Source organism: Podarcis tiliguerta, assembly GCF_965153285.1.
Source record: "Podarcis tiliguerta genome assembly, chromosome: 6".
Classification (NCBI taxonomy): domain Eukaryota; kingdom Metazoa; phylum Chordata; class Lepidosauria; order Squamata; family Lacertidae; genus Podarcis; species Podarcis tiliguerta.
The window spans coordinates 48,943,395-48,968,626 of NC_139539.1; the positions used below are offsets into that span (position 1 = coordinate 48,943,395).

Below are 25,232 nucleotides of genomic sequence, written 5' to 3' on the forward strand. Positions count from 1 at the left end.
AGACGGTAACGCCGATCCAGGCGGTCGTGGGGATTGGACTGTGACTGGGAAGCGCCCCCGACGCAACCGGGAGGGGGCGGAGCATAGGACGGTTTCGGCCCCAGGCTAATACTCGAGCCTTGGGCCTTGGCAAAGACGGAGGTGGTGCTTGTATGCACGTAGGTGAGTACGAATTAAGGGGGCTTTCTTGGGGGAGCCGTGGCAGTGCCGGGGGCGGGCGGCGGACTGACTGACTGAGCCGCGAGGGTAGCGAGAACGGGGGAGTGGGAAGCGAGGCGGGTCCGGGTGGGGCCCCTCTCGGTTGGCCTGAAGTCGCGTTTGAGGAACGGGCACCGTCGAGAGCAGCGGAAGACCGTCCTTTCGGGTGGGAGTGGATGGAGGGTGGGCTCCCCTCTCCGCTGGATTGATCTCTCTCGGGGCTCAGAGCCGCGCCGTGTGGTGCCAGGCCCTGGCTTCATGAGTGGAAGGGGTGAGGGACGGCCGGTCTCGCCGCCTCCGCGCACAAGCGAGCGAGCCGATTTTCCTCGCCTCCCCTAGGCCGGGTTTTGTAACCGCAGGCGCAGCCCGAGGCAGCCCTGGGCGCCCCTACAAAGATGAGTGCTGTTAAGCCCCTCACGTCTCGCAGCGACGGGCGCAGCTTCCTTTCTTCTCCTGGAGAGTCAGGCCTCCCTCCCGTGTGTACAAAACCAAACAGGCCCGGCCCATCAAACAGTGCCGCACGTGCCCCTGTCAAGGAGACATCCTTCTCCTAAGAAGAGCCTTGCTGGCCGTAACACTGGGTCAGACCAAAGGCCTGTCTAGTCCAGCATCTTATTTCCCACCGAGAAGAACCAGGTACCCCCAAGAAGAAGAAGAACACGAGCGCAGTAACCCTTTCCTACTTGTGGGCCCCATCAACGATGAGATTCATAGCCATACTGCTGCCTCTTTCCCCTAGGCTTCATGGCCTTTCAGGATTGATAAATGTCTTTGTTGGAGGGGGAAGTAACTCTTTGGTGAGAAATGTAACTCAAGCTTCCATGTCAGGAAATGCCCTAAATAAAACAAAAGCAAAAGCATCGTCATCCCGTATCCTCTGTAGCCAACCATCAGAGCACCTTCCAGTATCCCAAGAGTGAGAATGGTGGGGTCTTTCGCAAACAGCAGTGTTGGCAGTACACCCTGGTACTTGTTCTCTGACAGGGGATTTTTACAGTGTGACGGATGTTTAGGAGGCACAAGCTGTTGAGTAAAACACGGTGAAAGTTAGAAGAATTTTTTTTTTTTTTTGAAATTGTCATTCCACTCCCAAGATAGTTGGGTTATTGATCTTAGGGAAATGGGAGGGGAAATGCCTTCATTTATGTTTAGCATTCTTTATATATTATGCTTAAACTATCCTGGAGAGGCCTGATTTGATTATTTATTTGTGTTATTTGAATGGTTGTTTGTATTAGTGCACTTTTTTCCTGGTTCACATGTGACAAGGACAATTGTGAACAAGAACCATGGCATCTGAATTTGAGAACCCGAATCCAAGTGCGAGAATAATGACATTCCACCCAACTATGGAAGAGTTCAAAAACTTCAGCCGTTACATTGCGTATATAGAGTCGCAAGGAGCTCATAGAGCTGGACTGGCAAAGGTAAAACAGACCACAAAAGTATTCAAAATGTTCTCTAGTATGATTCAGAAAAATATAGTGTATAGTTAACTTACTTACATGGGGGTTACATTCCAGAGATCACACCTAAAGCCAAAATCATGTTTAGTCCAAACCCATTATGTTTAGTGACAGGTAGGATTGCCAGATTTTCCTGGAACGCCACTCCCTTTCTGCCTGTTTTATTTTTTTTACATAAAGCTGAATGAGCAAATGTGCCTAAGTTGCCTTACTGTAATTTGTTGAGAACCACAGCATAGTGCTAATGAGAAATGTATTTTGCAGTGAAGACGTGTCTTTGGAAAGTTTTGATACACAGCTGCATGCCGTTGATGCTAAGGAAATAGTTCTTATTTTCATTACAAATAGGTCTTAATATTCCTCACTGATAAAAATTGAGTTGTTTAGATTTGCATAGTCAGACATAGAAATTTTGCACGTTGTCTAATACTATTTGCTTGACAATATTTGAGATGAAGGGTGATTTCCCCCCATATTAAAAGTTGAGACATTTTAATGACTGTATAATTCTAACCATGTCTACTCAGAAGTATGAGCTATTTAATTCAATGAGGCTTAGTCCCTACTAATTATATCAAAGCATTATGCCAATGAAAACTATATTATAGAATCATAGAATTGTAGAGTTGGAAGGGATCCTGAGGATTATCTACTCCAACCCACTGCAATGCAGGAATATGCAGCCGTACCCTTGGAATAATATCTTATGAAATCATGTGCCTTACTGGGTTACTTCTACAGGTTTTATTTACTTGCTATTTTGAACCATTGTATCATTTGTCTTTTGAACTTTCTAGGTTGTTCCTCCAAAGGAATGGAAACCACGCAAATGGTATGATGATATTGATGATGTGAACATCCCAGCTCCTATTCAGCAAGTAGTCACAGGCCAGTCAGGCCTCTTCACACAATATAACATCCAGAAGAAAGCTATGACAGTTCGGGAGTTCAGGAGGATAGCAAATAGTGATAAGTATGAAAGTTTAAATACATTTCTATTCTGTAATTTTATTTATAACAGTGATAGCCAACATGGCACCTTCCAGATGATGTTGGATTACACCTACAATTCCTGCCCATTAATCATGCTGGGTGGGGCTAATGGGAGTTGTAGTCCAAAACACATGGAGGGCACTACATCAACTACCTGCTCTAGTTTTTTTTTTAAATAACTGCCAAGCAATGCCATGTATGACCTGTCCTTTAGTTTTAACAAAAAGAATAGATCTTCATACACAAAGGCTTGAGTCAGCCCTAAGGAGCCCCTGCTGCACATTGCAGTTCTTGCACCCATAATAAACTGATGTTTCCTCCTGTTCTGTGGTTCATAGGAATTGTGTTTATCGCTGCTGACCACCCAGGAACACTGGTGTTCTTTGTCAAAGATTATCACCAGAATAATTGAGATAAAATTATCCAGTCATGTACTGTATTTCTTAATGGTCTTTTTCTTCTCAAATTATGCAAATCAGTTTTTTGGCAAAGAACTTGAGCCTGATTGCATAGCGTATAAACGTTATTACTAAAAGTAGAAAAGAACAAGAATGGAACATTTGGCTTCTTAGTTCTGCATGTTTATACTTATACATATTCCCTCTATCCATAGTGCTTATCTAATCTGTTTTCTATAATACGTTTTTATTAAGACTAATCTGTTTTTGGTTTTTTAAATGACTGCTACTTTTTCTGACATTTCTATGAGATATGCCTATGAAAAAGAAAGTGAAAAGCAACTGCCTTCTATTTTAGATACTGCACCCCTCGATATACTGATTTTGAAGACCTTGAACGCAAATACTGGAAGAACCTCACATTCAATGCTCCAATATATGGTGCAGATGTTAATGGCACACTCTATGACAAGGTAAGAAGCAAACTTATGAATAGGTGTCTCTAACTTGTGTATGGTTTACCTTGCTTTCAGTAGTGATTACAAACTCTTAACCTTGATGCTGAGCTCGAACCATTGTATGGTGTCACTGAAGCAAGTGCAGACTTACCTGTCCCTGTTGCTGAAATTATCAATAGCAGTAATATAGGACAAATAATATTAGTTATTACAGCTGATAAGATGTTAATTGCTTGTTTCTGTTTGGCTTCATTTAATTTCTTCAGCATGTAGATGACTGGAATATTGGCCATCTGAATACAATTCTTGATGTAGTAGAGAATGAAAGTGGCATTACTATTGAGGGGGTGAATACACCATATCTCTACTTTGGAATGTGGAAAACATCATTTGCCTGGCACACAGAGGACATGGACCTCTACAGCATCAACTACTTGCATTTTGGGGAGCCCAAGTCATGGTGAGAGAATCTGTTACGGAAAAGCATTTTGTATATAACTTATATTTACCATTCTGTATTTCTAGTAAGAGTCTCATGGGCAAGCAAACTTTCTGACTTCCTTAGTTTGGAAAAGAGCAAAATTGGCCTATAAATGTTGGTAGCTTAGCAATTGAAATTATTTCTCCATTATTTCCTATTATTATTATTACTACTACTACTATTATTATGATATCTAAAGCTCTTCAACCCCAAGCTCCGCTATGCTTTTTGTTTACTTAATGTGTTTGTGACTACAGGTACTCCATTCCTCCAGAGCATGGGAAGCGGCTGGAACGCCTTGCTAAAGGTAACCATCTCTTTCTGTCTCAGTGGATGTATGCAGTTGATTGTTTCTGAAGAGCCATAGGATCTACTTTCGCTTTAACGCTACCATGGCAATAACCCTAATCCAGCATTATAAACCTAACAGCAGGGAGGAAGAACTTTTTGCACGTGAGGGAAAAACCTTTTCTAGTGCAGCAACTTACCCTAGTTCCCATACAGTTCAACTGACAGGTTAGTGGAGTGATGAAATTTATTAAATCACAGTCAGTTTCTGAATGTTGAAATGAGCAATGTTGGAAGACTATTACCCTTGCACGGCTCCCTTTTCTTTTTTAAGGACTACATAGGTGAAGATATGGACAAACATTCATCTTTTCATGTATCTTCAAAGAAAAGTTAGTTCCTCAATTGCTATGTCCTTGCAGCTGAAAGAGGAAGCATTACTCATCAGCACAATCCAGTAGATCACTGTAATAATCGTGCCAAAATGTATAAATATACAGTATATAATACAACAGTGATGGTTGTACTGCTGGGAGCTAGTTTTGGCTTCCTTGGAGAAATTGGAAAACCATTTCGAGAAGAGACCTTGGGCGTGGGGAAGGACTGTACCCCAGTGTGTAGTCACATATCCTTCATAATGGAGCTCCAGGTTCAGTTCTCGGCATCTCCGGTTAAAGACCGAGCAGGGCTGGGAAATATCTCTGCTGAGAGACTTGGTCTCTGAATGAGTGTGTGGGAAGGGAAATTTCTTTGTGGTGGTAACCATTCTTAGAATCTGGGAATGAAGTGTTTGTTTTTATTCCTGCACTCCTACTTGGAGGGGGGGAGGCATTGAAGTTAGGCTGATTGTCTTAATTGTAATCTGTTTAGGCTTTCAAAATGTTTTTTACTCAGCTTGATTAAAGGAAATCCACTAGTTAGCTTCACTTTCTTTGGAACCTACAAACAAGATGCAGCTTCTATTAAGAGTCTAAAAAACGGATATTAATCTCCACCTTAGTTCTTGGGGTTTTTATTGTGAGGTGTCGCCCTCCCCCATTTTCATTATTTTGGTCCTTATTCTGAGTCTGTGACATAATTCGTATTGTGCTATGAGATGAGATAAGGAAAGACTGTCCACCTTTCCATTAAAAACAAGTGGGTACAGTCACCTTTGAGAGAGCATGATAATGGTCTGGTTTTTTTGCAGTCTTGTCTCTCTCCTGCTTGAGTAGCAAGAGTCGAGAATAAAGTATTAAATAATGTAGCCAAAGGGTATTTATGTGAGCAGCCCTTTTCATCCAGGAACACATATAACATCTTTACTTAAACAGGGTTCTTTCCTGGAAGTGCCCAGAGCTGTGAAGCTTTCCTTCGTCACAAGATGACCCTAATATCTCCATCAATATTGAAGAAATATGGCATTCCATTTGACAAGGTGAGAAAGGAGCATTGGCATTACTGCAGTTTTAGAGTACATCTAAGGAAGCATCAGGGATCCTTGTAAGATGACAGGAATTGGATTTCTGAGAAGTTGATGAAAACACCAGAAAATACAAAATCTCTTATGAGATCCCTTAAACTTTGGCCTTCCTATTTCTAGAAAGGTCTGGTCTTAAACTTACTAGACAAGATAGTTTTCTTCTGCAAGTGAATTATAAGGTGCAGGGTTTGATGCTGTGCAGGGGGATGTATCAAATTATTATTTGTTTGATTTGTGCCTACTTAACATAACATGCCTTAACATAGGGGTTGGCCACATCTCTATTCTAATAACAGTTTCACAGTTCTAATTGAAATGGAAAAGGCACTACTATAGCATTGAAAGATAGTTTTAGTCACTCAGTCTTAGCTGATACATAATTTGTCTAAATATTTGTTTACAAATGTACATGTGGCCAAATAAAATTTTAACTAAAATGTATGTTGCACCTCATTTCTTCTTCTGTCGAGATTGAAATATGCCATATATAGTTCAATTTGCAGAAGTTCTCAGTCTCCTAGAAATTTGAGAATAGTGCAAGTAAATCAGCCTTTGACAATTTAATTATTTGAGCAAAAGGGTAATTGAGCCCTATGATTTTGGATTCATAGTATTAGAACTTACAAGTAAGAGATAATGTGAAATGCAGATAATCTTAAGTGGCCTTCCTGTCTTACAGGTGACCCAAGAAGCAGGTGAATTCATGATAACCTTTCCTTATGGATACCATGCTGGCTTTAATCATGGCTTCAACTGTGCTGAATCTACTAATTTTGCTACACTTCGGTGGATTGAGTATGGAAAGCAGTCTGTACTAGTAGGTGTCAATTTGCTTGCTGCTTGAAAAAAAAATCCCTACTTAACAGCTTGATTTTTTGAAAAGGATCTTGGAACTACTGTATTTTTATAACAAATATTTTTGTTGGTGATTCTGGGCTGCAAAGTCGAATCAGCCAGTTTAGTCTTTCTAAGATTGATTATGCTTAAAAATGTGCAGTGGGAGGACTTGATTAGAGAACTTTGGAGTCCTTTACACCTCTACCCCATTCTGGTAAGCAGCAGTGATTGTTGGTATAGGGAGAGCTCTGATCTTGCTTCCATCTTTCCCCACAGTGGCCAAGTAAGTAGCCACAAGTAGCATCAGGGCAGCTTTATGGCACCACTGCTCTGGCTGCTCCTGCGTGAAATAACAATGTGGTAATGAGACTTGTTGAGTTTCCCAGTACTCTTTATATATGTTTTGAGAGAGAGAGAGATTTTATTGAACCTCCCAGTGCTCTCCCATCCAAGGGTCTGATCAAAGCTGCACACTGATCAGAGCAGTGGGGCAGCTGCAAATGGTTCTAGGCCATTCACTGGGTCCTTTTTTATTTCATCATTAATCATTTGTTACACCAACTAACAAATGTGTTGATGTCAGAATACAGCTCACAACTTTTGATATTAAGAATATTAGACAGGAATTGGATGTACACACTTATTACCCAGCACTCCCCAAATACATTTCCAATTAGTCAGTGGAGCCCCCTACCTCTGTTATCCACTCCCTTTTTGCACATTATTATTTTCAATCTCAAGTCCTAGTACCTGCTTATTAGTTCTGACTGGGAATGGTATGTGAAATCATTGGAGGGAAAACATGGTGGCAGAGTAAAGTAACATTGGACGGAAATAGAAATAGAAGTGGCCTCACTTGGTTTGTTATTCCATGCAGTGTTCATGCCGAAAGGACATGGTCAAAATCTCCATGGATGTCTTTGTGAGAAAATACCAGCCAGAACGCTACAAGCTTTGGAAAGCAGGGAAAGATGCAACTGTCATTGACCACACCCTTCCAACTCCAGAGGCAGCTGAGTTCCTTAAAGGAGAGCTCCTCCAGAAAGTTAAGAAGGAGAAGCAATGTCCTGAGGAAAGTGAACCTGAAGAAGGATGCAAAGCAGAGGAAGATATGGAGAAGAAGAGGTATGTTTGTTTTTTTATACCGTACACAGAAATTGTGAAGTGGCCAATTCAGGAGCTGGATATTACCTTCCTTTCCTATGAAAAAATTTGATCAAAAGTGATGATCAACCTGCTTAAGGACATGGCCATCAGCAAATTCTTGTTTTGATGTTTTTCTGGCTCACAGAGGGGTGATGAATATTTAGATGAGCGCAGGAAATAAAAAGCATATAGCTGAGAAGGCTACTTAGTGCTATTTGATCAGCATTTTCTTTAAATGTATTTTCACTGTAGGCTTGTGAGGGAGCATTTTACAGAAAAAGCTGAGTTGATTTAATATATTGCAAACATCTGAATAGATTACCCTGCCTTTTCACAGCCTTTTCACCTTAAGTCTGTATCCGTGATGGATACATTACATTGAAGATGGCTACTCCATGGCTACATAATAGTCAAGTCTCTCAGGACCTTTATGTAAAACAGGGATCTTTTTAAAGCTGAGGAGGAAATGCTGTAAAATTTATTCCAAGCATTGATGTTAATGAATGTCCATTTACTCTGCGGAAGAGTGTGGTATGGTTTCTATCACCCTTCTCGGTTGTTGTCTCCATCGTGATACATGCATTTATTTAGTTTTGCAGGGAGTCCATTAATCAACTAGTCCTGATAGATAGCAACTTGCTGTGCTGGGTTCAGTTGTGCTTAACTTGTAAGCCTTGTTTTTGCAGCATGCCCAAGCATCGCATTGGAACCAAACGGCACCGCGTCTGCTTAGAGGTTCCTCATGAGGTGAGCCAAAGTGAGGCCTTTCCCAAAGAAGAGCTGGGTTCAGTGCAGTTTGACATGGAAGTGGCAGAACCGCCTGTTGGACCTGCTAGAGAGCCTGTGCAACAAGGGGACCAAGGGCTTGCACCCCCAGGTAACTGCTTCAAGGTCTTGCTCCATTGCACTACTCCCATCAGCGTGTACCATGTTGCTGCGGTTTTATTCATACTGTCACTCTGGTGCCATGTACCAGGTGCAACACACATTAGATTGAAAAGGGCTACTGTTTCTGCATTACATGCAGAAATCTAGGCAGTAAATTAGCATGACCTTTAAATCTAACTACAAAATACGTGCTCAAAGAAGCTGGGGCAATCACAGAGAAAGTAGATGGGTTCTTTGCAGTAATGTTCACCTTAAGTTATTCAGAGTCATTTGACAAAAGAAGTCCAATACTAACGTGTCATTAAAAGCTTTTAGAAAAAATTAATAAAGTGAATAGCGGTTAGCCCCCATATCAAGAGGTGTTCATCTGAAAGTTGTAAAGGAACTGATACAGAATTGCCAAAGGGTTCATTGTGGTAACAATAAATTGCCTATCGTTAACTTCCTTAGAAGGTAGCTAATATGTAGTGTTTAAAAGATTTGAAATAGATTTGGAATGTGCACTGGGACATGCAAGTAGGGATAATATGTGTCCCCTTCCTCTTCCCTTAATGTTGAGTTTTAACATTATACAGGTGGAGAAATCAAAATGGACATTTTTTGAAAAAATGCTTATGAAATGTGCAAGCATGCATGCTGAGAAATGGTGGGGTGGTGATGACACTGAGCTAGAATGTTTTCTTGATGTTTGAAGTCTTGGAATAAAAAGGTTGCTGGGGCACTGCTGACATAGCCAGGATCACCTCTGGAAGCCTCACTTGGAATTTGTCTCATTGGGCAGTTACTAATGAGTGCTTTAAACCTTGCTTTGGTCCAGAATATGCAGATTCCTCGGAAGTAAAATTCGAAGAACTGAAAAATGTCAAACTAGAAGAGGAAGAGCCAGACGCAGCTGTTTTGGATCTTTCCATCTCTCATTCTGTGACTTCAGCCTTGACCCAGTCAGCCATGAAGCAAAGTTCAGCCTCCAGCTCTCAGTCTGGCTCTTCAATGTGTTCAAGTTCTTCAGATTCTGAATCTCCTGACTTCCCCAGGCAGGCTCTTGAGCAAACTGAAGTTCTCACAGTGCACAGTTATGCTAAAGAAGAGGTCGGTGGCATGGACAGTGAGCAGCCCTCTGGAAAAAAAGCCGGTGCTACTACCCGTGTGGATGAACAGGAACTTGCAAAAGTAATTGGAATATTAGTATTGGGATTGCATTACAAGAGCAGTCTTGCTGTAGCATATGCTGCAAGCAGACTAATGATCAGTGATATCTAAATTGTATGAATTGTGTAATAGATCAGGCTTGACCTTAAGACTGGTCTTCTTTTATGTAATGGGATGTCAGCTGTATCCTTGTAGTGTTTGCTAGTACAAGCATAAGCTAGATGTTAAATAGGTGTGCATTTGTGCTAGGACTGTGTTTTCTGCTTTGGGCACCAAGTAACTCTAGATGTCCAAAAGCTAAATATTTGCGCCTCAGGTTTTTAAGACATGAGTACTTTCTCCAAGTGAAAGTCTTGTATGTCATGGAACATAAGCCACAAAACAAACAAGCTGTTTTCACTTTCAGACTCTGTCCTGTAGCTTGGTACAGCAAAAGCATTTTGCAGATTTCGGCTTTTCTCTCTCTTCTTCCTGACTTCAGTTATGAAAATTCTCTCCCCCCCCCCCCCCCCCGGTGCCGCACAATCTGTTTATGTTGTGCTGCATCTGTTGTCTGTGAAGAGATGTCCACTGACCTACCTCTGTCTTTTCCAGATGGCAAAGGAGTACATCAGATCAGTAAAAGAACGTAAAAAATCAAAAGGGCGTCGCCAGCCCCTGAGCAAACTACCACGCCATCACCCACTTCTGGTTAAAGATGGCCTCAGTGATGATGGTAAGTTCAGTGTTGTTTCCTTACCGCAGTAGAGGTCTGTTGTGGATGCTAGTGAGGATTGGGGATTCCCAGATGTGTGCCCTTGTGCAGTTGCTGGGCAGACACAATTTTTTTGATTTTTTAAAGGTGTGCGTATTGCTCACTTGTTTCCTACAAGCATGCCACATTTGTGCAAAATGAACACATTTGAATGAATGAATTGGAAGGCAGGGACAAAGACAAAGGGGAATGCGTACTGGCATGGATGGAAGCAAGCAGATTTTGTCTCCAACTGCAATGTGTGTATATGTGGACTAATGAAGTAAAATTTGAACGGAGAAAATGTGGATTCCAAACGAAATCCCTGCCCCCACGTTATTCCTTGAAATATGTCCTCTTACTCATTTCTGGAATATTTTGATTAATAATTCCTGAGAAGATGCAATGCGTGGCTAACTGAACTAGAATTACTCTGGCATTGAATTTTCAGCCAGCAGGTTAGGGGCAGGTACAGGGCTTTGATCTGTTTTTGTTCCTAAAATTCAACACACTTTTTGTATCTATTTACATTTAGTGCGTACTGTGTTACTTCCAAGTTATTGATCCCATAAATTAAATAGGCTTGAGGATCATCATGCTAGAGCTTCCACTATTGCACCACATGTGTGAGAACCATGCTTGTAATTGCTGCTGGTGAAGCAAACTTTCAGCAGGACTGGGCAGTTGTACACTTTTGGGGACAGTGAGACCAGTGTCGTTTGGTAGTACTTGTGAAGTGGGTCAAATCGTTAAGGAATTTTCCAACAATCTATAAGTCCCTTGACTTGGCTATTTTGCAGCTCAGGTTTGTAAGCTTTGAAAGACCCCTGTGTATCTTATTGCAGAGATGTCAGAGCAGCTGGCACCAGATGAAGAAACTGAGGAGATAGAAACATGGGCAAAGCCACTCAGCCAACTATGGCAGAATCGCCCTCCAAACTTTGAGGCAGAAAAGGAGTACAACTCAGCCATGGCTCAGCAAGCCCCCTATTGTGCAGTCTGCATGCTGTTCCAAACCTACCAGGTAAGCAGACCAAATCTTTTAGAGGTCTTTGTAGTGCAACAGTGCTGAGAGAAAAGAGCCAAGGATATAATAAAAACTAGGTTGTGGACATTGAACACCAGGAACTAACAGCAGCAGCAGAGAAAACATGTTCCCCTCTTAACTTTCAACTTTCTTGGGCATACAAAATTAACCACAATTATATTGAATTTTTGCTTAATCCTCAAGAAAGAAGGGCATTTTCACTGGCCAGGTTTAATTCAAATCCTTCAAACCTCCTATGGGGAAGGTTCTCGGGAATGGTGGAAGGAGAAAGAATTTGGCCATGTGAAGACCATCAGGTGGAAACTCTTACACATATGGTTCTTAAATGTAAACTATATATTGATCTCCGCCAGCAGTTCCTAGATCAACTCTGCATCCCCAAATGGAAACCAGAGTTTCATACATTTTCTATTATTGGGGAATAATCAGGAGCTTACCAAGTTAGTGGCTAAATACCTTTATCTGGTTTTTTGTCGTCGAAACACATTGCAGACATCTGATCTCTCTGGAGACCTAGAGATCTAATGTTAGACTGCTTTGCCGCTTTCATTTGACAAATGTTTTGTGTCACTGGAAAGGCGGGAATTCTGTATTGATTTGCTATGGATGTTTGTATGTGATGCCAATAAGAGGTTTGATGATGATTAGTGAAATATATATAAAGCACAGTTTTAATGGATACAGTTTTCAAGAATGCCCTTTTAAAAGTGCTTGAAATGTGTCTGAATAATTTGCATGCATCTTAAAAGGCATGTACCATTTTGTATCTGTTGTTTGATCTTAATTCTGTTGTACAGTAACATTTTATTGGTTGTGCAGTTTGTTTGGCGGTCTTTTTTCTTAAACAAGGAAGAGTTCACTAAGCCTTCCCTTCAATATTACCTTGCAGAGTTTGCTTCCATAGAGAGTTACTTGTGAAAATACTGCGGGGTATGGGTCTCTTTAAATCGTGTTGGATTGTTTCCAACAGCTGCTAGAGCCTACCCTTATCAACACCTTCCATTTAGCTTCTCTGAGCCAAATCTATTAGAAACCTCTGTAGCAGTTTGATGTGACCCAGGAAGCATTGAATATGGAGCAAGATAATAAAACAGAATGGGTACTATAATGGGATTACAGTATAAGATAACTGAGGTCTAATTTAGCCTGTCCTCGATCTTGGCATATGATTACTTGTTTAATTTTAAATTACTTGTTTAAATTGTTTAAATTATTTAAAATTATGCCCTCACATTTGTACTTTGGTCTGACAGCAAGTTGGCTTACTGGGTTGGGGGGGGGGTGTCAGTAATATTTAGTGTTTCTTTCTCACTAGGGAATTTTACTAAATCTATGTCTGATTTGTCACTAACCTTGTCATTGGCTGTGTTACTTGTCTGTTTAAGACTAGAGTATTGGTAGTTCTTGTGTTTGGACAGGACTGTACCTGATAGGTAGCGTACTGAATGAGTAGGTGGCCTTTGTTATTACCTACACTCTTAACTGTCTTCCCAAACTGGTGTCCTATTAAATTTCCTCCTCTCACAGGCAGATTGTGGAGGCCAGAGCTCGCAGGCAGCTCCAGATGCTGATGGAAAGATGAGAACTAAGCCCCTGATTCCTGAGATGTGCTTTACTACCACTGGCTGCAGCACAGATGTCAGCCTCTCCACTCCGTACTTGGAGGAAGATGGCACCAGTCTTCTGGTCACTTGCAAACAGTGTCAAGTTCGAGTACATGCCAGTGAGTACTAAATATCCTGGGTGTGATCCTGTGCTATGATATTAAATGCTGTCCCTCCATTTTACTCTGTTTTAAAAAGGGAAAGATGGACCTGTGGTAACTCACAGGGAAGGATGCAGAAAAATATTATTGAGCTGCCTTCTGGGAACTACCTTGATTTGTACAGAGAATAAAATGAACAAGTGCATGGAATACCTTGCATTAGTGTGAATTAGCTAAGAAATGAACAGTAAATCTAATCTGTGCACATAGTAGAACTAGAGCATGCCAAAGAAATTATGCAGCAGATTAAAAAAAGCATACAGAAAGCATTTGCACACCACACATAGTGGAACTGTGAAATTCTTCCACTTGAAAGTTTGTATAAGAGTTCATTAAAAAAAGACAGCAAATGATCAATAGGAATATCAGCTGCTATTAGGATTGCCACAATAAATTGTCTACATAAAGTTTTGGGTATTCTTAACACTTCCAGTCTCTAGCTATTTATAATGAGAAAACTAAATCTGGTTAGTTACCCAGTTTTAATAATTTAGCCCCTCATTCCTAACAGAGTCAGGATGTGAAAACCCACCTACCCCTACCCCCATGACTGTTCTTAGGTAAATCATGAAGAAATGTGGGTATTCCCATTTTGAAATAAAATATGAAAAGCATGTAAGAGGCTCAGTGCTATTGTTAGATATGTACTACTATGATTTGAATGGGTGATGGAATGGTTAGTCTAAAGTCCGCTCATGTTCTGGTGTTGTCTATTTCTTCTCCCTCTGGTCTGAATGCCATACTGTTGTTTTCGGGGACGCAACTGCCGTATTCAGCTATGCAGTGATTAATTCTATCAGTAAATAAAGTTACTGAAGCAGGAAGAGTAGAGTCTGAAAAAGCTTGCCAGTTTAGTTATATGTTGCTGCTTCACAGTGAGCTGTGCCCAAAGAAATTTACAACATAAATCAATCTATCAAAGTACAAAAAAGAAAGGGGGAGAAATCAGTTTACAAACCTACCAATAAATCCAAATAGGATAAAATCAATAATTCAGAAAACATTGAAGAAATAAATAATCTAGATTTAACTTACATTTTGCTCCATATTTATGTATTAATGGACAATACACACACACACACACACACACATATATATATATATATATATATATATATATATGTGAGAAAAAATGCTTCTCCTGTTGAAGTTGTATGTTCATTTGTGTTAGGTTGTTATGGAGTAGCCCCTGCAAAAGCAACTGAGGACTGGAAGTGCTCTAGATGCAAAGCTAATGCCTTAGAAGAGGTAAGAAAATCTTGAATGTCATACCTTTTGCTAAAAAACTCTTGTGTATATGTGTGGGCCTTGACTCAATGCTACTGGGATAGCTTTTGGAATTCTATACATGAAAATGTTCTATTGAAATGTGAATAATATTGTGAGCTAGTTTCTGTTATGAAAATGCTTTATGGAATAGTATCAAAGGAAATTGGAAGGTTGACTTACTGAAATATATAGGCAATGACTGTTTTAGGCGTGTGCAATTGATGCATGACTGTGCATGCACGTATCATGCTGTCCCCAAAAGTGGCTGGAAAAGGGAGTGGAGCGGAGCAGGTTGTGCTTACATTCACTCCGCTGCTGCCCACGGGGGGTCAAGAACGTAACACCCACACAAAGCAGTCAGTCCCTGTATTTGTGTCTGTATTTAATGGTAGCCCGTCCATTGAATGCCTCATACTGGAACTGTTACAAAGTGCAAGATTCTTTGAAGTAGCTCTTTTGAAATTTCCCTAAAGCAGTATGTCAGGTTGCACATTGAGATTCCATGTTAAAATTAATATTTATGGTGCTCATTGAGAACTATTATCTGGTCTGCTGGTTTAGAGAATTGGGTCCTGTTTAGTATGTGGCTTATAGGTACTTGAGCTGATAATGGAACTGGTCTGTAAGAGCCACTACCTAACAATTTGGTTAGGATGCTGTGTATAGGCTTAGCATCCAGCTGAATAAGGCAGAGTTCCTGCTTCACCTCCACCTTCAATTTTCATTGGTGTAGGACTTCCTCTTCATTTGTTCTAGAACTCAACCCCATTGAGTGCATTCTGCCCAGCATGAGACATATGTTAAGCCCTTCATTTCTGCAGGTTTCTAGTAGAATTGGTTTGACTTCTCTTCCGCTTTAGTATGCTAGCTTGACAAAAGTGGTTAATGCAATAAAAATAGAGATAAGCTTGTACAGTCTGCAGGACTGAGCATTTTGTGTGTTTGAGAGAGATAGGAAGGTTCTGTCACAAGGATGAAAGTGAGAATTTCTTCATTTCTTCTGTTTTGGTAACGTGGCTTTTTTCCTTACCTGTCAGGATTGCTGTTTGTGCTCACTTCGGGGAGGTGCACTTCAAAAAGCCAATGATAACAAGTGAGTACTTGGGTAACTGAATATGGAAGGGATGCAGGTGGCGCTGTGGTCTAAACCACTGAGCCTAGGGCTCGCCGATCGGAAGATTGGCGGTTCGAATCCCCACGACAGGATGAGCTCCCGTTGCTCGGTCCCAGCTCCTGCCAACCTAGCAGTTCGAAAGCACACCAGTGCAAGTAGATAAATAGGTACCGCTGTGGCAGGAAGGTAAACGGCATTTCCGTGCACTGCTCTGGTTTCGCCAGAAGCGGTTTAGTCATCCTGGCCACATGACCCAGAAAAACTGTCTGTGGACCAATGCCGGCTCCCTCGGCCAGTAAAGCGAGATGAGCACCGCAACCCCAGAGTCGTTTGCGACTGGACCTAACTGTCAGGGATTCCTTTACCTTTACCTTTTACTTGGGTAACCGAATATGGAAGGTCTTTTTTCCTAAAATGTGTCAATAATTCACTTAACTTGAAGCAACAGATCTGGGAATTACGAGTTCCTGTTTGGTGCAAAGTGGGTTGAGAGGAAGCACATTTGCTTACCTAACCTTTGTACAAGGCAGGGGTGGGTGTAGGTTTGTTGGTTTCAGATGCATCATCGCCTGCAGTCCATCTTTTATAAGCATGTGCTAACACTCCATCTTCTGATGTTGTTCAGGTGGGTTCATGTTATGTGTGCTGTGGCAGTTCTGGAGGCTAAGTTTGTGAACATCGCAGAACGCAGTCCAGTGGATGTCAGTAAAATACCACTGCAGCGCTTCCGTTTGGTAAGAAGGCAGATTGTTTTGTTCCTTTGAAGTGATCAATAATCCCAGCATATGCTTTTTGATTATTCTTCCATCAACATTCTGATAAAGGATATAAAATAAGGTTGTTCAAATCAATAAGATAAATGAAGCTGGAGTGCGATTAGAAGCAGAAGCAATTATACAGGTGTAAAGTAGAACACATAACCTGTATACTGTAACTTCTAAGCACTTCATATCCGTTGTTCCAGTGATCTGTACAGCAGCCCTATAAGTTAATTATGTTGTATTATGTTGCAGATAGCAACTTAAAGCTGGAATTATAGCTTGCCAAAGGCCACTAAGTGAACTAATAGCTATAACTATTTGTTTTATGCATTTACATCCTGCTCTTTTCCCATGAAACTACTAATTCCAAAGCCCTTCCCACCAACTTTTAGTCAATAGTATTCACCTTGCTCCTGCCTGCAAGATGGACACATCTTTCCTAGATGTGTGATTATGAGGGGTTGAGAGACCCAAAAGCCTACTAGATACAAGAGATTAGAGGGCACTGAAATGCCAACAGCACTGGTCATACCAATGTCAGGTTGAACACACCAGTTGCATTATAATGAGAGAGCAGACTGCTTATGCTGCAGAGAAAGATGGGGAAAGTAAACTATCCCAAGGAAATGGGCCATTATTCTCCTGCATCCTATGTATGGTGTGCGGTTAACAGCCCTTTTCATCAGCAAGCAGTGTTGCATTACATTTTGTTCTAAATTACCTTGAGCATAGCAGGGGAAATTTACAAAGCAATATGGCATAGACTACCTGCAGCCAACTAAACAGCATGAGTTCTCTATTATTCTTCACAGGGTTCTAGAGTAGCAGTGTTCATTTGTGGAAAGTGCAGTACTGTATTTACTTGATGGAGATCAGTAAGTGCATTGACATTTTAAAAATGAAACATAAAGCCTATAATAAAACACAAATCAGAACTGACAGACCTATTGAAAATAGGAATTTATCACATCTGAACCCATACCCTCTCATCTACTTCTCACTTGAAAGAATGCAGATGACTTCTTTTTTTAAGAGCATAGGAAAATTCAGAGAACAAATTCTGAAGAGAAAAGATGTTCTTTTCCACTGAGATAGTAATTGTTATACCTCCTTTCTGTGAAAGGAGACCAGTAATTAATTAGGGAAAGGACAAGGGATAAGCATTCATTGCTCATTTTTATAGTAAAGATGAATGAATAAGCTATTCACTGGCAGTTGGCTAAGGACACAGCAAGTAAAACCCAGCTGTAGTTTTTTATGGAATACAATAGTCCCTGCCTAGCTCAAGAGTCTGTCATCATTATCATTTTATATATATAGAGAGAGAGAGAGAGAGCGCGCGCGCGCTATTCATGAAACGATCTCCGGGCAGTTCACAAGATAAAAATACAAGATAAAAACCCATGGAAACTTGAGCCAGATAAATGACATACTGTCAGGTTAGGGCTGCAGGTCTTCTACACTTCCACAACTTTTGAGACTGGGTAAGCAGAGGCAAAGGTGGGGACAGCATTGATAATTTAGTCACACTTCACCTTAAGAGATTTTCCTGCTACCCTCTTGATATTACAGTAGCTCCCTCTCACTCAAAGCATGTCTCAAATTTAGTCTGCTGTTTTCAGGGTAGTGTGGTGATATGAACATAATTCATGACTTGTTTTTATTTATGCTTTGGAAAAGCCTTTGTATTTTGTTCCCACCATGCCTTCATCTCAGTCTTTCATATTACTGTACAGTTAGAATGGGTATCATAGTCCATTAACTGTTGCCCATTTATCTTATATTGTGAATAACCTGCTTCTGTTGTCAGGTATTTCATGGTTTTCAGCTGATGTTGTACAGCTAGGTTGGCACTCTTGTTTATGTACTAGTTCAGAGCCCTGTGCTCTAAATGAGATGCTTGTTCTTTGTCATTTGGGTATTAGACTTTTGGGCATATCAGATGTGACATGAGAGCAGGGATATTGGAGGCACCATTCTTGATAATTTCTCAGCAATTATTTGAGGAAGGGAAAGCCCTGTAAGAATTGTGGGGAGACTGCCAGGGAGGGACAGCTAATTGATAAGCCAATAAAAATGATTCATGAGGAGTTTAATGGTCCATCCATTTTTGTGACAAACCCTTGAACAAAAGTTGATGTACTACAAAGCTCACATACACAGGTAAGCATAAGATGCAAATGGTTAACATTTATATGGAATTTGGAGATATCCACAACATTTGAAAAACTATCTCAATATTTCTAAATCAGTCCTATATAAAGTGTGCTTATTTCAGTACCTAAACTTTAAAAATGTAGCATCCAAGCCAGATTTGAAGCTGATATGACTCACTGTCTTTTCTGGTTGTCATGTTCCTTGAATCTGTTGACCCTAAACTGGTTTGTTCACAGAAATGTGTTTTTTGCAAGAAAAGACGGAAGAGAACTGCTGGCTGTTGCGTGCAGTGCTCTCATGGCCGCTGTCCTACATCCTTCCATGTCAGCTGTGCTCAGGCAGCTGGAGTCATGATGCAACCGGATGATTGGCCTTTTGTGGTCTTCATTACTTGTTTCAGGCACAAGATTCCATCCCAGGCAGAGGTAAGGTCATGGAGGCTGTTAGATTTAGTTTAACTGTTAAAATCATTTGCATATCCATACAGGGATGAAAATAGTTAGGAATCCAAAGACATACAGCACCAGCAAAACACATAGCGCTTGGGAGGGGAAACAGTGATCTCCTTTGTTCAATGGAGGAGCATATCATTTTAGGGCACTGTGTTAATTGACAGCTTTGGGCAAGTTATCTTACCCTTCCTGGACATAAAATGCATTGGAAGTGCTTTGCTCCCTGACCAGTGGTCCATAAGCTTGGAAGTTTTATTTATCTTGACTATGGCTTTTCTTTTTTCTTCAGCGAGCCAAGGCTGCTCTTCAGGATCTTACCGTGGGGCAAGCAGTGATCAGCAAGCACAAGAACGGGCGTTTCTACCAATGTGAAGTGGTCAATCTGACCAAGGAAACCTTTTATGAGGTCAACTTTGACGATGGCTCCTTCAGTGACAACTTATACCCAGAAGACATTGTGGTATGCTATGTAATGAAAGATCCATTCCACTAGAGGGTGTATAGTTTAAGGAAATACCTTCCTGAATGCTCATATTGCATCTCAGTTCACATTGCTGAAGTATTAGTGTTCATTGAAGTGGGACAAATCTCTAAAGCACCTGAACAGGGCTCAGCGTATCACTTTGGGCTGTAGGATGTAGACTCTGAATGGAGCACTTAAAATGCCTGACTGCTTTATTACAAATACTTTCCATTTCCTCATCCTCAGCGTTTTTGTACCTTTAGCATCATTTTTTTTAAAGGTTGCCAGATAACACCAGCTGTGGTAGGAGCACATATCTGAAACACCAAGGATAAAGTGTTCTTTGTTTTTTATTGTTAAACCTTTACATGTATTATTGAGAAAAAATAGGGAGAGGTACGGAGATGAATTAGCCACTACTGATTCCATACTGTAGAACAGCTGTGTAGTTGTAGCACCAGATTTGAAGTGTAAACAACTGCCTATTTAAGGCAGCAATGCTCTATGTGTAACACAAGTTTCATTCCTAACAGCAACTAAGAGAGAGCAGTAATTCCACTTAATGAAAGGTCTGATGCCTCTTCAACCCCCATTCATCCACTCAACCGGTAACTCTCTCCAGAGTGGGTTGGCTAGTCGGCAATATTTATTCTTCCCATTTGTAAATAGATAATGTTTATCTTTTTCAAAAAATTATCCCACATGATAGAGTCAAGATTGTCTCCAAATGGGTCCTCCAGCTGGAGGTGAAGTTGTTCAAGTGAGATGGACAGACGGCCAAGTTTATGGAGCTACATTCGTGGCTTCGCATGTTATTCAGATGTACCAGGTAAGGACTGAGTGAGAAGGGATTATACCTCTATCTTCTGTCTCCCCTGTCTTTTTGTATGGGTTTTTTTCCCCCTGATGGCTTACTAACTTGGAGGTCTACTACTTCTGCTCAATTCACAAACTTATTTGTCAGTTGTACAAGTGGCAGATGGCATCTAGGCTTGGCCATAGTCAAGGAGCACTGGTTGAGCTGAGCATTTGAAATTTGACTTGCTTTAATTGTGGTTGTGTGCTATGATTCAAAATATCTGTCCAAGTCCCTTTGCAGTCCCCTCTCTTGCTGTTAGCCTGTCTTTCACCATTCCCACCATGATGTCGCTTGAGGGCATATATGCAGATTCAGTGTTTGTTTCTCAGCATCAGTTCAACAAATGCAGAAGCCATGAGGGGACAGATGGTAAGATGGACATTATCCTGAACTCAGGAAGGCATGGGTTACTATGCTCACTTGACAGTTGCCTGATTTTTCTGGATGTAGGTGGAATTTGAGGATGGCTCCCAGCTGATGGCAAAGAGGGATGATGTGTACACTCTTAATGAAGAACTTCCTAAGAGGGTCAAGTCAAGGCTGGTGAGTCAAGGAGCAGGGGAGGCTGATCCATATAGTTCTTTTCACAGAGAAGTTTTAACTCAGACCTTTCTGTGCCTGAGATAGTTCATTTCATGTAGCTATGGGCATAGGTGAATTTTAATTATTAATTTACGATGAGGGGGGCACTATATCCCTGCAAGGCGCAATCCTTGATTTTAAACAGCGATCGTGGATCTTCTCGAAACATTGTAAAATCCCTTGTAACTAGCCCTAATTTTATTTTAATGACTGGCAAACTGAACTGATGCTTCAGAAGCTGCCATTTAAAAGTCCTGAAATTGAAAGCCCAATTGATCACCTGTTTGTGGGGATCAGCTGGGCCACCTCTAATGCAGAACATGAATGCCATTCTCATAGTAACTATTTTGGTTGATTTCTCTCCCACAGTCTGTTGCATCTGACATGCGCTTCACAGAGATCTTCACAGAGAAGGAGGTCAAACAAGAAAGAAAAAGACAGAGGGTCATCAATTCACGCTACCGTGAAGATTACATTGAGCCTGCACTGTACCGGGCCATTATGGAGTAGTAGTGGAGTAGTAGCTGGCAACAGAATTGCGGTGACCACCTCCAGGTGGATCCTAGCACTCCAGCACAGCAGAGGCCAAACAGACTGTCTTTACATCCAGGTTTTTTTAAAAAAATAATAATGAAACAAACGTACCTGATTCTGCAGCACCTTGAAGGTGGTTGTCAAGTAATAAGATGGATTCGACTTTATTGGCAAACTCTAAGTCTAGAATTTGGGAGCACTAAATTCTCTGACTTCCTGAACCATTTGGCTCACACCAGCTTGATGGCTTCACTTTTGGCAGTGAATTTCTTTTTGAAGTACAAACTCTTCTCTACCAGAGGAAAATCTTCTTAATACAACCCCAGGGAGCAACAGACAGCTGCAGTGCTATGGATGAACCCCCTGCTTTTTCCTGGATTAACTGTCTGGTTCAGGGTGTGTTTCCCAGCTCACCATGCCTGCACAAAGCTGGCGATGTCACTGGTGCTTGACAATTAATTCCTTTTTATATTTATAACCCTGTTTTTGTCATGAGCACGTGTTTTTTCAGCATCACCTCTCTCAGACGGAGCCAAGTGGGATGAAGAAGGGAGAGTGAAACTGATTAGCTCCTTTTAGTCCCTACTTCTTGAACCTTTGATTTAAGTTTTTGTCCTATTTTATATTCAGAGACTTATTTACTCATGCGTTTAATTGTAATAGTATGTGCCTATGTAATAGGAAACTGTTTGGAGCCATTTAGCACGTGCATTCCTTGGGCAAGAGAATCCTAGGAAGTACCCCTCATTAAGGCAATAAGGACCGCAGGCATTCCAGGGCCCTGGTTCTCCTGGGAAGACGAGAAGTCAGGCGCAGGCATGTAGCAAGGATGCCTTGGAAAATAATTGTAAGGGTATCTCACTGGCATTGGCTCCAGCTTGTGGGGTGTCTTGAGTATAAGTTGAGTATTTATAAAATAAGTACAAAGGTCAGCATTATTGGTATTTCTGTTTAGGAACTTTATGCTGGTTTTGCCCTAAACTAAGATGGTAAAAGTAGCAACAGAACTATGTGTATTTGGTCCTATCCAAGGTGTGGAAGTTCAAGGGGTATGATTTTGGGAGAGAGAAAGGGCTGCTTTGGTGCTTTACAACAATGGGGAAAACTTTACGTACGTTCCAGAGAGAGTGCAAGCTACTTTTATAAATATGTTATTGTAGTGTATGTAGGGCCATATCATCGTGGACATGCCCTTATCTGACCTTGGAAGATAAAAGTACCCTCTTGTTCATTTGGCTGCTCTGGCAAAGGATGTGGTGCCACAACCCTCTGTTCAGCTATTTCTCTTGCTGTATAAAGATGTGCTGTATCGGAAATTTTAGGGATGGAGTGCCTTCTTACACAACAGACTATGTTGTGTGGTAGGCCACTGCTTCTGTATCAGCCTTGCAGTATATATTGCAAATTCTTATAATGTAATTTGACCAAATTCTCCTTCAGCTTGCATACACAATCTTCAGGCATTTTTCTGACTCTTCTCTCCCTTTATTAATTGTAATTTTGGTGTGGCCTGAGGCAGCCCATAACGGGGGGGGGGGGGGGTTAATATAAATCTTGATACCCAGTATTAACTTGCTCTGTGTGTTATTTGAGAGAGTCTAGGAGTGGGGTGACTTCAGAAGCAGTGTATGTGGGATCCCTGAACGCACACACATGTACATACACACAGCAGACTGGAAGATTAGAAAAGTCATTGCATCTCATTGATTTCTGTGACTGTCCTTTGAAGAGTGGCAGCTCCCCAAATGTATAAATCTGCCTTTGGAGAAACACTTCAAATATCCTTGAATGCTTTTCACTCCCTCAGCTATCTGGGTGGGTGGGTGGGAATACTTTTTGGTGCTTTGGGTAACAGATTCCCTCTGGTCAGTATTCTTCTGGTTCCCCAGGTATGATATTGAAAAGCAGAGTCTTCTATCTTTCTTTTTCCCAGGAGCCTCTTCCTGTCCCAGCTGGCATTTTCTGCATCTTGATTCAGGAAGGATTGTGTTTATATACAGAAATCCTTATGTTGGCATATTTTTTAAAATATGGCTTATTTACTGTTATGCTTCAACTGAAATAATGGGCTTTTCTGTATCAGCTTTGAAACTGAATCATTACCTTAAATATTATCAACATACAAGGGGGATTTTTCCTTATGCTTTTGTTTCAAATTGTCTATGGGAAAAACTAGTCTAGAAGGCATTTAAATTCACCCGATAAAAATAGTCTTGAACTGTAGCTATACTGTGGCTCAGGGCCTTTTCTGAATATTTTTTAAAATGATATCGGGGTTGAATATGTGTGTCTCTGGAAATGGCTGTTCCTATTCTAGACTGTGGGTGAACCTGAAGATAGATTGCAACAGGTTAAAGTAAAACAAATTTATATTGTGTGGAGACAATATGTAAAGTACATTGTGGCTGAACCAGCACACTTTGTGAGAATTCTAAGGATTCTATCCAGAACTTACTATAAGTATTCTGCCCTACTACTATTATGGGTGTGTGTCTTGCTTCATTTAGATCAATTAAATGCATTTAATCTTAGTCAGCATAGGAGATCAGTGAAATAGCAAAGCAGGTGTCTGTCCCCCAAAATGCTAATTATTGATTAATTTTATATAATGACTGTGGGAACTCATTTGTACTGATATTTTAATAGGCTTTTGAGGAGTTAAACTCCTTGTTATTTGCTTCTCCCCTACTTTAAATACAAATTAACTGATTAAGATGCATGAACAGCAAGGAGCAGGCTGAACAGAGTGTTATTATTATATACATGATGTCATTATTACCCTTCTCTAAATTGGACTCCAATAATTTCTGACCTGTTTGAAGTTTTACTGGCTTTGGAATGGCAATGTGAGATGGAGACAAGATAGGCAGCTTTATGTATTGTTTTCAACCTGATCTAGTAATATAATTTTGGACTAGACTCAACTGATTAAATCTGAAACACTTTAACATTGTAAGCCTCATGTATTTAATTACATCATGGAACCTCTATTGCTTATCCCAAGTTCTTCCTTTTGTATCTTTCCTAGTTACATGGTAGTTTGGTCACTGTTTACTCTTAATAACCCTGGATCATCTGATTTTTCTCCTCCCCCCCCCCCCCATCAACCTTCAAGGGTCATTCCAGATATTCTGAGAATAAATGTACTGCAGTAGGGGCATGCCTTATGCACACTTGAATATACTTTTGGAAGTTCATCCGGTTTTAAGCCCACAGCTCCTAATTCAGAAAATGATAGGCAGATAAAATGTGAACAGTAAGAGTGAGAATGAAAAATATAGGTAAAAGGATGGAACACTTTCTTCCTCTCTGTCCTCCTCCTTTTCTTGCGGGATGGGATGGGATAAATGTGATTTGCACAATGGTAATATTTCCAACTGTAAAGTGATAGGTGAACTCTCCTGAAAAAAATTGTAGTCCAACAATCTCTAGAGAATTTTGCCCTACAGAATGCTTTCAAACATACACACACATTGGGAAGGGGAAGGAACTTTACTACACCCTCCCCAAGAAAAGCAACAATACTTTCTGAAAAGGGGAAAGGACAGCAAGCCTTGGGGAGGCCTTGCTAAAGATGTAAGAGGCCCTGTTGGTTTCCTTAACAGGAAATTACAGTATTGAGCATTTGCCTTGAAAAGCAGAGGAAACTATGAATACATGTTGCCCAGCAGGAAATTATGTTTGTGAGCATACTTTGGTGCATCATTTCCAGTGCAGAAACAGTTGGCCCT

General features: G+C 40.8%; 1 protein-coding gene across 1 annotated transcript; it reads left to right on the forward strand.

Moving 5' to 3' along the window:
- The first annotated feature begins 25 nt into the window (after window positions 1-25).
- On the forward strand, window positions 26-24,449 carry KDM4A (lysine demethylase 4A). The gene is made up of 22 exons (XM_083446057.1): window positions 26-162; window positions 1,437-1,625; window positions 2,462-2,637; window positions 3,414-3,528; window positions 3,780-3,973; window positions 4,252-4,301; window positions 5,596-5,699; window positions 6,424-6,561; window positions 7,459-7,706; window positions 8,414-8,604; window positions 9,433-9,785; window positions 10,359-10,479; window positions 11,343-11,521; window positions 13,073-13,268; window positions 14,482-14,558; window positions 15,617-15,672; window positions 16,319-16,427; window positions 18,848-19,036; window positions 19,353-19,523; window positions 20,236-20,355; window positions 20,836-20,928; window positions 21,337-24,449. Exons 2-22 carry the CDS (start codon window positions 1,488-1,490, stop codon window positions 21,475-21,477), a joined length of 3,159 nt encoding a protein of 1,052 aa, XP_083302183.1. The 5' UTR covers window positions 26-162; window positions 1,437-1,487; the 3' UTR covers window positions 21,478-24,449.
- Window positions 24,450-25,232: the final 783 nt, after the last annotated feature.